Source organism: Melopsittacus undulatus, chromosome 9 (genome assembly GCF_012275295.1).
Source record: "Melopsittacus undulatus isolate bMelUnd1 chromosome 9, bMelUnd1.mat.Z, whole genome shotgun sequence".
Classification (NCBI taxonomy): Eukaryota; Metazoa; Chordata; class Aves; order Psittaciformes; family Psittaculidae; genus Melopsittacus; species Melopsittacus undulatus.
This window is the reverse complement of record NC_047535.1, coordinates 219,642-231,794: the sequence shown is the minus strand read 5'-3', so window position 1 is coordinate 231,794 and position 12,153 is coordinate 219,642. Positions and strand designations below refer to the sequence as shown.

Genomic DNA, 12,153 nt, shown 5'->3' with positions numbered 1-12,153 from the left:
GGGCTGCTGCAGAGTTTGGGCAGCATCAGGTTTCACTGGTGGACGTTTGATTTTTCTCTTTTTTCCTCAAAATAAGCTTTCCCAATTTAAGCAAAGTCTGAACCCCACTGCAGTCATCATCGACAGCCAGAACGGTCTTGTTTGGACAAGCCTAAATGCTGGCTGTGGAACTGATTCATTCTCTGCGTAACTTTGTTACTACAATGGAGTCTGTTGTCTAAAGCAGTATATTCATCTGACCGTTTTGCAGGTGGCAGAATATGCAGTTTGAGTTTGTTCTCTGTTCCAGGTGACTATGCTGGTTTCCCTGGATGTGGCTTGCTCAGACTGCACAGCACCTACCGTCATGATCTCAAGATCTATGCCTCAGATGAGGGACGAGTTCAGATGACAGCAGCAGCTTTTGCAAAGGTTCTTCCTCCCTTTTAGGCATCTGTTAGTTCTGCTGCATTAATCTTAAAATATGCCAGTTCTAAAGGAAAACCTCTGGTGACAAATAAAGAGCTGTCCTAGGAGCTTCCCCCTCTCTGTTGGGAAGATGGTGGTACACTAAATAGCAAGTGTATGGGGCAGTACTGGAAATCTAGTGTAGCTGCATGTGTATGCTATTTTTAGTACCCTGTCCAGGATAGGACTCCGGCTGGGGAAAGGGTTATTTATGGAGTATTTGATGTCAGAGCACTTCAAACCTGTTGCTGAGTATTAATTGCCTCCAAAATGAGCGTTTCTTGGATGACTGCCCAGCCAGAGTGGTTATCCCTTGACTGCTGGATTTAAAATGGGAATGAAATGTCTTTGGTGCAGTGTGAGGTGGGGGGAAAATGGTTCATCTGCAGTTAAAGCTAGAGCCAAGGGTGACCTCAGCTGTTCTTCAGAGCCTCTGCTATATCAGCATTGTTCTGCAGACTGGGGTGGCTGCTCAGCAATTACCTAGACATATCTGGGCTGTGCAGGCTGTGCTGACCTTTTGTGTTGAGTAGCTCTAGGAGCACTCCAGAGTCACTGGTGACTGTAAGTACTGTTGCTGTATAACTGCTTCTTAAGGACAGTTGGGATTTCACTTAAGTTGACTGAAGGTTGGCCATGAAACTACCAGAACTGCTTTTTGCTTGGGTTGCACATAGCTGAAACCTTGTTTGGTGTTGCTTTAGGGTCTGCTGGCTCTGGAAGGAGAGCTGACCCCCATTCTGGTGCAAATGGTGAAAAGTGCCAACATGAATGGTCTCCTGGACAGTGACAGTGATTCCCTTAGCAGCTGTCAACACCGAGTGAAGGCACGACTGCATGAGATCATGCAGAAGGATGCTGAGTTCTGTGAAGAGGATTACGAAAAGGTAAAGCACCTGTGGGGCTTTATTGCTTTCTGTATCTGGAAGGAGAACAGTGGTGGTTTGATGTGAAGCCTGCTGGTATGTGAACAGTAGCTGGTTGTTCTGAGATCAGTTCAAAATGACAGGATATAAACTGAACTTAAGAAGGGAAAGGCCAGCTCCTGCCCTTCTCCAGTTGATAATCCTCTCTTGCTCCACTGTCCCCTTCAAGAATCACTTGGTACCTTCCTCTCTTATTAGAAGTCCCAGGGCATTTTATACTTACAGGTATGCTAAAAGAAGAGTTCTCATGGTTTGCTGCACGCTGACCAGTTCCTTTGGGCAGGCAATGCACCTTGCTGCATCCCAGATCTCTGCTCTGTGCATGTGTGAGCACACTGTTTGGATACAAACCCTTTTGTGTTCTTATCAGTGTCTGATGAGTGCAGAGGAGAGAGCACAGAGGAGAGGGCTACATCCAGCACAGCAACCAATAAAAGCACTACATCCACTTCTCCAACAAGTCCCCAGACCACAGTTTTTCCCAGGCTGAGATCTGGTTACTGGATGAAATCCATCACCATTAAGGAACAGATTTACCATCTCAACTATTTAAAACTTCTGTGAAACCCTTCTGCTAAAGCACAGAAGCAAAGTTAGACAAGTGGATATGTAGGTGGAGGGAGGTTTGATTTGGTAGGAGCAATTGTTTGCTCCCTCTGAGTTTGGTCCTGAGAAAGTTTTAAAACATGCTTAAGTACCCCTAGGAATAGGCCTCTTGTGCTCTGCAGAACTGCTCTTCTGGGGACACTTCTGTGCAGATCAGAAAGCAGTAGAGCTGCAAAGGGTAGACATTGTGTGTTTCCAGTTTGTGAGGGTACTAACTAGTCTCTACTGGTATCTTCTCTCAGCTAGCACCTACAGGCAGTGCTTCTCTGCTCAACTCCATGATGTTTATCCAGAACCCAGTTGAGGTCTGCAACCAAGTGTTCAGCCTGATTGAGAATCTCACCTCCCAGATACGAAAACGTCTGGAAGACCCCAAATCTGCAGGTGAGCATCAGAACTGGAAAGAGTCTGGAGCAGATTCTTTGTTGTTACATCTTCAGAGCTCCCAAACACCACTGTGGTTTATGTTTGTAGCAAAGAAATTCTAAAGCAAAATGCTGTATGTGCTACTTATGTAGAAGGCTCCTATTTCACTTTCAACTACAGTTAAAGAGAGCTGTGATGTATAGGGCATGATATGTGCATCTTGGGTTTGGGTGAATGTGAACAGCAGCAGTATGGCCTGGAGAGGGAGGCCTGACTTTTTCAGGCATTTCCTGTAGGGAGCTCAGGACTATAAACAGTAAGTTTATCAGTCATGATTTGTTCATCTCTAAGAACTTTCCTAGTAACAGTGCAGAGGCTTTTAAGAGGCATCTGTGGGATATTTCACACAGTTTACAGCAGATATGAGCCAACAGGCAAACAGCTTCACTTTTCTCAAGTATTTTGGGAGTAGCTTGTTTCTGCAGGTTAAAACTCCATGCAACAGGTCCAGTGGATTTTCCAGTCTAGGATCCCTGTGGGTGACATGAGCAGAGCCCTTCTGTACTGGGAGAAGGGAGTCAGAGCTGTCACTTGAACTCTACATGGAAGCAGTGAGGATGTGAATGTGGTTGGGTGTTCTCTGTGTTTAGACCTGCAGCTGTACCACAGTGAGACTTTAGAACTGATGCTGCAGCGCTGGAGCAAGCTGGAGCGAGACTTCCGCATGAAGAATGGGCGCTACGACATCAGCAAGATCCCTGATATCTATGACTGCATCAAATACGATGTGCAGCACAACTGTGCACTCAAACTGGAAGGCACAGCTGAACTCTTCAAACTCTCCAAAGCCCTGGCAGATGTGATCATACCCCAGGTACAGCCTGTCTTGTGCATGTGACGATAGCTGTGGTGTCAGTTTCTTATCCTTTCCCTGTCTTTTCTTCTTGGCTCTCTTGCATGTTAACTCTCAAGGCAGCATTATCACAGGTGTTCCTCAGATATATCTGAGAAGTGTTCATATGAGGCCAAAACCATTTGTGGCTTAAGGTGTGGCAGAGCTGTCTTCCTGGATGGGGATTCTGACAGCATCAGAATAATGAACAGATGATGTTGCAGCATTTCTATGTTCACTGTAGTGCATTATAGCACAGCTGCAAGCTGTGTGCGTGCCATAGCAACTTCCCATTTTCCACATACAACACCGAACAAAGGAAAAGAGATTTCTGTCTTAAAGTCAAGGCTTGTTCTGGCAAGTTTGTTATTCTTGTCAAACTAGAACTTGTTCAGTTGGCAAAGTTGGCTTGTTTCTCACAGTTTATGCCCATGAACATGGGAGAAGAAGGGAGGGCCACATGCAATAAATCTCTGTATTGACCATTGTTCTGTTCCACTTCTGGCAGAAATGCTTCATTTAGATGGGATGAGCTTCTACCAGCAAGGTCTAATTGTGCTTGTGCCCAGAACTGCTCTTCTAAACTTCTTCACAGTGCTCCTGACAAGATGCAGTTTGGCTGTTTCCAGCAAAGCACTTCAAGTTTCATCTCTGCAGATAGCAGTTGTTGCATTAATGCTCATGCCAGGCCAGGGTATAAGTTTGTATGTCATAAAAGGGGTTCCCTGATGGTACTTGTGCCTCTCAGCTGCTGGAAGAATAGTGACAGTCACGTATAGACAGTGGGAGGAGTCTCTGTCCCTTGTTACCCTCTGCAGTATGGGAAAAAAATAGAGAAGGATTTTGCATGACATTTCCCTTTCTGTCCTTGCTTAAATGTAGTGGTGATTTCAGAAAGGACTGTTGATGTCCAGCCTCCTTTCACGTGGGTGTAGTGAAGAACCAGGGCTTAAGGGTATCTACTGTTTTGTTCCTGCAGGAATATGGGATTAATAAGGAGGAGAAACTGGAGATTGCCATTGGCTTTTGTCTTCCTCTTATTAAAAAGATCCAGTTGGACCTACAGAGAACCCATGAAGATGAGTCTGTCAACAAACTACATCCCTTGTAAGAACTGTGCTGCTGGTGGCAGGGAGGGCAGCTTTGGAGCAGTGTGTGGGAACCACACCAGAAGAGCGTACTGGTGTGGAAGGAGACACTCAACATACACTGGAGGACACACCAAGAGGGAGGAGTGGTGGTGCTTCTAGAACAGAAGAGAAATGGAAAGGCACCTTGAGACTGCTGAGTGGGAACACGGTGCCACAGGAGCTAAAGCCCACTGTAGTTGAATAGCTGTGCCTTCATCCTTGTTTCAGCAAGGGGCAAGTGCTAGTATGATGAGGCCACCTGTGGCCCGCCATGTGTCTCCATTAGGATAATGTAAAACTTGCTGCTTCTGTGCCTGATGCTCTCACTGTTTGTTCTGGTCCTGCTGCTCTTTGACAGTGTGGGGTTATGTTCCATTAGGTGTGTAGAAATGCTGCTGTATGAGAGATGGCAATTCATCGGCAGATTGTGAATAACACTGGGTTGATTTTGGTTTAGGTACTCAAGAGGAGTTCTGTCACCAGGTCGCCACGTTCGGACACGGCTCTACTTCACCAGTGAGAGCCATGTGCACTCTCTGCTCAGTATCTTCCGCTATGGGGGGCTCCTGGATGTAAGTGTCCCAGCAATGCTCACAGAGTAAGCCTCCCTGCTTTTTCTCAGTGGCCCTTCCGATGTGGACGGTGTATGTTTGTAGATTGCCCCTCTAGCCAGCTCCCCCGGTAATGACGTGCATTAGTGGCCTCCAGCCAGCTCCATCTGTGCTGTGTTTGCATTTTGCAGCTCCCTGCCTTTCCAGCATGTAGGAGGATTGTTCTTCCTCAGTCCTGACACTGCCTGCCTTGCTTGTACAGAGGCATGTTTCCTCCAAGAGCTGTCCGGCTGGTTTCAGATGAGTAGAGTCCTACCTGTGTAGGAGGATAGCAGTACAAGGCAATGGGATGAGGAAATTTCTCTCTTCCTGCTTCCTGCAAGCCTTTATTTCAAGAGGTTGACTCTGTTATTGAGTGACTTTCTGTCATTTCTGAGTCAATAGATCAGTTTGACTTTGGGTTTTAAATGCATACAGGGTGCTCCCTACCAGAGGGACAAATTGCACATTTTTAGGGGACCAACTCATCCAGTCCAACCTTCACTTGTTCACATAGCCTGCTTCCTGAAGGAGCTGGCATGCAGACCCTGAGAAAACTTCAGACTCCTTGGGAGGCTCTCAGATTTATCCTCCCATTTTTAAGCATGGTGTTCTGAAATGCCTTGAGAGTTTGGGCTTGCTTAGCAGGTGTGATTTCTGATGTCTTTGGAAGCTCAGTGTATCTGTAGGCACTGATCATACAAGTACCTCTGAATTGCTCACTGGGTAAGATGTCACTTGATTCTCTGTCTTGAGTGCCAGAGGATGCTGGGTTGCCAGCACAGGGATATTAGGCTGCATCTGGGTTCGTTTGTCCCAGTGGGGTTTACTTTATATCTGTCAAGGTGGTGAGATGTCCCACAGCAGCAGGAGTAGCATTTCAGGTACAGCCATTCCCTGGCTGTGCTGAGAAGCAGTGCGGGGTGGGATGCTCTGCCGCCTGGAGCCCAAGCTCCTGCATGGGCCTCTAGACTTTTGTTCAGCATCATGTAAAAGCAGCTTGCCTTTGTCCCTTATGTAGCACTGTTTCCTTCCTTGTGCTTGTAGTTTTTGAGATTTCTGTAGCCGCTATTTGGGGATGACTGTGTCTGGGAACCTGCTGTGGGTTATGCTTTTCTCCAGTCAGTGTGGCACAGGGGGCTTGCAGCTGGCTGTGCTCAGGTCTGCACGTGGATTGTGTGGGGAGCTGTAGTGTCCCTCTGTGCAGTTCCTACTTCCTGTAACCACCCCCTGTCCTCACTGCAAGGTCATCTTTCTTCATGCAAGTTAAGCAAGGTGGTGTTTGTCCTGGCAGTGTTGTTATCTTGCGGAGAAACAAACTCCCTGAGACCCATTTCACTGAATGCTGCAAGGTGTCTGCTGTTGCTTATTCCATGCAACTGTTTATGTGTATATATCAGGAAAACAAAGACCAGCAGTGGAAGAGAGCCATGGACTATTTGAGTGCTATCTCAGAGCTGAACTACATGACCCAGATTGTTATCATGCTCTACGAGGACAACAACAAGGTGAGGGATGTAGCTGTAGGATAAAACACCTCCTGCCATGATGCAAAGCCCAGTTCCTGAGAGATGAGTTCAGCAGAGAAGTCTGTAGCCTGAGCTCTCTCCACTTGTGTGTAAAGACAGATGGATCAGTAGTGCAACTGCTAGGTTTTATTTTTAGGTGGGAGGCAGTGATCCAGTTAATGCTTGTTACCTGACAGCAAATGCCACCCTGAGCAGTAATAGCAAACTCCAGTAACCAGTACTGTCTGTTTTAAAGCATTTCCTGGTGCAAAAGAATTTGTGGTTTCTTAATTAAAAGGAACAGTAGGAAAAATAAGTTAAAAAACTATATTTGGGGAAAAAATCCAAATATATTTGTAGACAATATCCAGAAATTCCACATTCATAAACTGTGTTTTATTTAACAAATACACTGCTATAATCAGGGACTTACATACTGGTACCTTCAGGTAGTGAAGAGGATAATTTAAAAAACATCTGAAATGTGCAAGCTGATGGTGATGACCATAAGCAGGTTGAATCCCAGCTCCTGTACTGCAGGGGGCTGTAGTGTGTGAGGATGCAGTTCCTTTCCTCCATACACCATCAGGTTAGAATGTTGTATTCACAGAGCTGATGTGGGTTCTCATGGTAGAAGTGAAATATTTACTGGTGCTGTTTGTAAAAGAAAATAACGAAGGTCTCTGTAGAGCTCTCAGGAGTGGTGTAAATCTGTTAGTAAGTAGAGATGGTGAAACTTTTGGTTTTACATCATTAAGCCAGATAGTGTAAAAGCTGTGGCTTCCTTAAAAAAAGGGAAAAAAAATCATTTTAGAGACAGTTACTTAAATCTTGGAACAACCTGATTAAAGATCCAGGAGGGAACCAGTCTCTGCCTCCCCCATGTGCTGGTTTTGCAGCAGGCATGGGTCAGAAGGGGCTGTGTTTCAGACTTGTCTCTAGAGATATATACATACAACCCAATTCCTCAGAGGACCATTTTGGTCCTCTAGTGGCTATTGTCACAAAATACCAACAATTTGAATGCCTCAGCTTTGTGTCAATACAGGCTGTCCTTTTGGATGAGACAAACCTAGAGCCATTATGTTCATGGTTTCTTGTTGCTTCTGCTTTCCTTCCAGAAGGATGCACTTGGGATGCAGATCTAGGCCATGGCCTGTGCTGACAATGGCACTGATGATTATTTATTTACCTGTTCCCTGTGCTTCATGTTCACAGGACCCATCTTCAGAAGAGCGTTTCCATGTGGAGCTGCATTTCAGCCCTGGCGTGAAAGGCTGTGAGGAAGATAGAAACGTACCCACAGGGTTTGGCTTTCGCCCTGCGTCTGCAGAGGTGAGCATGCTGCCTGGCTCTGGCTGCCCTGTCAGCCTCTGCTCCCAGCCAGGCTCCAGCAGCAGAGGGTCTTCTGAGCTTTGCTGTGTGCTACTAGTGGGCTGTGCTCCCTGCTAACCCCCAGGGCTTACCAGGGCAGTCTGAGCATCCTGCTGTCCTCCTGAGCCGCCCAGAGCTGGAGATCCAGGGCTGGGCAGTGCCTGGGGAGCATTGCAGAGCCATGTGCCTGTAGATGTCAATGATTCCCTTCTGCAGAATGAGGACAAGAAAGCAGACCAAGGCAGCCTGGAGGATCTCTCCAAGGAGAAGAGCATGGATGAGCCAGACCGAGCGCAGCAAAGATCTCCGCAGCTTTCGGAGCCAGTCAGCATTCAGCGAAGGTCACCGCTGATCAGGAACCGCAAGACTGGCTCCATGGAGGTAACTGCCTCCTGCACCCCTGGTTGTTCTAATGAAGGTCTTTTGCTTGGTTTTGGTTTCCTGGCATTCCTTTTAATGGCCAGAGTTTGAGTTGATTCTGGGAACAGATCTGCAGATGTTAAAGAGAGATATTCTGGAAAAACAGGCCTCCCAGACTCGTCCTCATTCAGGAAGGACAGGGAGAACACAGGTCACAGGAACTGCTGAGGAAAAGCAAGTAAGGAAATGCTTAAAGCCACAGGTATCATTTAGATTATGTGCTCTGTAGAGGCATCGGGGTAACCAGCTGCAAGCCTGTATGCAATCTCTTCACCTAACTGTGGTGACATCTTTGCCTTCCCTTAGGCCCTTTACCTCTCATAGTTCAGCTTCACATTTCTTATTCCTGTCTCCCCTCTAAGATCTTGCGCAGACCAGAGGTCCCTGCCAACTGGAGGGTTTACTACAGAGGGTTTGAACTGCCAGGGTTTAGAACTGTCCTGTTCACTGATCTGCAAAAAGTAACAAAGATCAGTTTTACTGTTCTCACTTCTCTCCTTCAGGGCTGTTACATGTGATAGGGCTAGCTGCACAGTCAGCAGGCAGCTGGCACCTTCAAAATGCTCTAGAGTTGCCCCTCCTTTTGGAGGAACTTCACGGGCATTTTTGCTATACCTTTTCTGAACCAGTGAAAGCACAGAATTAGGGCTCAAGGTATGTTGTTAGCTGGGCTTCCATCTTTGTGTCACTTATAATTTAACTTGCATGCAGCAGTCGGGCTCTTTCTAAAGGCCCATACTAAGTCACAGGGGATATACTTCCCTGCTACTAAAGTAGGAAGCCTTGCTGATCCCAGCAAGAGACCTGAGAGACAAGGAGCTCAGTACCTGAGTCCCTTCATACTTCTGAAATCTCCACTGTTCCACAGCCCAATGCAAACTTGAACATAAATGGAACGTGCACTGTCACAGTCTTGGCATATGAGTACTTTTATGCTGCTTGCAAATTGTGATTTTAAGGAAAAGGCATACTTTCCCTTCAGTCGGTGTATGAAAGCTTTTGAGACCAATGAGCATGACACTAATGATGCTCTTTGTCTTTGCAGGTGCTGTCTGAATCTTCTTCCAAATCAGGAGGTTATCGCCTCTTCAGCAGTTACTCAAGACAGTCTTCTGAGATGAAGCAAAGTGGCTTAGGTACTGTACTTGACCTGTAACCAGCCTGCTCACCTGGACCTCTGCATTTCTGTGGCCATGTCTGTCTCTCCACATACACATGTGGCTTTAGTTCCTTGTATGTCTCTCTGTATGTTTCATGTTTTCTTTTAGTGTTACTGTTTAGACCACTGTAGAGACTATCTTGTATTTCCTTTTGTGTATGATCTTCTTTAGCTTCTAGCAATGGAAGATGCACTTTTCATCCTTTATAGTATGTGAGCAACAGAGCAGGCTGCGTACTTGCAGGCTGCCTTCTGGTTCCACATTGCTATCATTTGTTCTACCATTTCCTGAACTTAGTAGGAAGAGATAATTTTTCATGAGAATTGCTGTGCTTTCTGTTCTGCAGAACTGCAGTTTATATGCAAAGGTTCTCTTCATGTAAGATTATTATATTTCTGCCTTTGCTTCATAAAAATCTCTTCTGTGGAGCAAATCTGTCATCTGCAATGGTGTTTGACAGCTCTGTAATTGAACTGGAATCCCTGGTTAGCCATTCTTTGCATGGTAGCCAGCAGAAGAGAATATTTTGGGGTACTTGGTGTTTTCTGCCTGTCCTTGAGAATACCAATCCCTGTCATCCTAACCTCAACTATGGCTTAGTAGTTGAAATTCTTCCTGAAATATTTTTACTAAAGCAAGATCTATTTGGAAACTAAAAAGCTGTCTTTGTGTCATGAGGTTCAAAGACAGCTGTGAAAGCTAGATCTTGCAAATGACTAATAAGCACCAGGAGGTGGAATTGCCCAAGTTATGCCCACTTTTTTCCTTTAAACCTGTTTTTGCCCTCTGGCAAGGTTCTAGATTTGCAGCATTCCTGATTCATCAGTTACTTACTCTGTTATGTGGACATCCTGCAGCCAGGAGGCCTGAAAAAGCCTGATCTTTTCTTTGTTGCATTTGAATGAACTGCTTCTTTGGAAGCTGGTTCTTACCAAGTAAAGGGAATTTTCTCCAGAGTGGTTAGGAAGTATTCCTGGAGTCTGCCAGCTACACTCCCAGCCAGTTGGAAAAATCTAAGAAGGAATGCTGATGCATATTATTTTCATGAAGACACAATAGCCTTGGCCATAGTGGGTTTTGAATGTGCTGTTTCATGTGGTACATCTACTTATTTCTGCCTTTCACAGACCACCTGCAGGATATAGTAGCTGTAACAAACTGCCTTGCTTAGGCTTGAAGATACCTGTGACTATTCTGTGAATCCATGTGAATCCATACAAGCATTTCTGAGGTGTTGCACAGGCAGCTGCTTGGAGGATTACTGAATACATCAAATGCTACATACAAATTATCTTTACTGTTGGTATGCCTGAGTACCAGAAGGCATGTGCTCTGGAAAGCAGATGTTACAGTCTACTTACCACAGCCTTTTCCAGGTTTCTGAGGAATGTCTGTTTGGCAATAGAGAAGACTACTGCTCCGCTGAACCCTTGTTTAGTACTGCTTTTCCTTGACAACAGAATTTGAAATGTGATCCCAGCAGGTTTAATCCCAAGTTCTTACCTGACTTGCCTTGCTGGGAAGCCTGTGCTTGTCACTCTCCCAACTGTGAAGCTCTGCAGAGACAAAACACTGAGTAGGAATTGATAGACCTGATCTGCGACAGTAGACCTCTGGCTGGTTACTCAGCCCAGCCATGATCCTTCTCTATGAAGTATTGCAGCTGCAGGCTCAGAAGAGAGACCCCAGATTGCACAATCCCTGGTTCTTAGGATATCTGTGTTTCTGTGAATTTCTCTTAACCTGAGAACTGTTGAGAAGGATGATGCCTCTACCTGTAGAAGTCAAGCTCTTCAGGGAATCATTCTGATTCCTTTCCTATTTGTAGAAATCTAGTTTCTTCTGCTTTTAGGTTGGAACTAGATGATCTTAAGGTCCTTTCCAACCCTAACTATTCTATGATTCTATAATACAGAGCTCATAGGAGCTTGAACTTTGCCTTTAATACTTGTCTCAGCAGTTGTGCTATGAGAGGTTCATTCAGATACTACTTGCTGCCCCTGAGCTTTTCTGACAGTGGCAGGCTATCGGTATCTCTGGGAGAACAGACTCTCTGGGAGAATGTCTGTTCAGGTCTAACCTCATGTGTTTAGGCATGCAGGAATGGGAAGCAGGACAGAAGTCCTGTAATAACCCTGCTGCCATACCTGCCAGAATGGTGTCCTTCCTGTAATTTAAAGCCTTAAAAAGCCTTTAAAGTCTATGGAAAAAGGGTGGCCTGCAGATTGCTTTGTCTATGCAAAGTGATGCTTTGGAGGATGCCATGTTTTTTTGGGCAGGAGCAAGTGCATTATTGTGGATTATCTGCAATAATGTGTATGCTCCTAGCTTGAGAAGCCTGGGAAAGTTTCAGTGCCTTTCTTTGGTTCCAACAGCACTTCAAACTGGGGTGAAATCACTCCTTGCTGTTTGAGTAATAGAGGTGTTGTATTGCCAGTGGGCATGAAGCTTTGTGCTGAGACTCCCATAAGGAAATGAGGGATGTCCATTTGTTAAATATCTGAAATACTGAAGATACATCTGAATATACAAAAAAAGATCCACCACATACAGGAATTTCTAGCAAATGTTGCTACATCTTGACTCCAAGTTGCTCATATGTTTAGGTTAGATATATGGAAGAAGTTCTTTACTGTGAGGGTGCTGAGGCACTGGTATGGGTTGACCAAGGAAGCTGTGAATGCTCCATCCCTGGTGGGGTTCAAGGTCAGGTTGGACAGAGCCTTGGGTGATA

General features: G+C 45.6%; 1 protein-coding gene across 4 annotated transcripts in view; it reads left to right on the top strand.

Annotated features, from left to right (window-relative positions):
• The window catches only part of PPIP5K1 (diphosphoinositol pentakisphosphate kinase 1), a 43,709-nt gene that overhangs the window by 14,867 nt on the left and 16,689 nt on the right, over positions 1 to 12,153 (top strand). For all 4 annotated transcript variants that reach the window (XM_034065950.1, XM_034065952.1, XM_034065951.1 and 1 more), the window contains exons 17-26: positions 290 to 411; positions 1,152 to 1,334; positions 2,222 to 2,363; positions 2,996 to 3,219; positions 4,217 to 4,344; positions 4,825 to 4,939; positions 6,358 to 6,465; positions 7,684 to 7,800; positions 8,056 to 8,220; positions 9,305 to 9,395. In XM_034065950.1, coding sequence (XP_033921841.1) covers positions 290 to 411; positions 1,152 to 1,334; positions 2,222 to 2,363; positions 2,996 to 3,219; positions 4,217 to 4,344; positions 4,825 to 4,939; positions 6,358 to 6,465; positions 7,684 to 7,800; positions 8,056 to 8,220; positions 9,305 to 9,395 — 1,395 coding nt within the window. The remainder of the gene's footprint in view (positions 1 to 289; positions 412 to 1,151; positions 1,335 to 2,221; positions 2,364 to 2,995; positions 3,220 to 4,216; positions 4,345 to 4,824; positions 4,940 to 6,357; positions 6,466 to 7,683; positions 7,801 to 8,055; positions 8,221 to 9,304; positions 9,396 to 12,153) is intronic.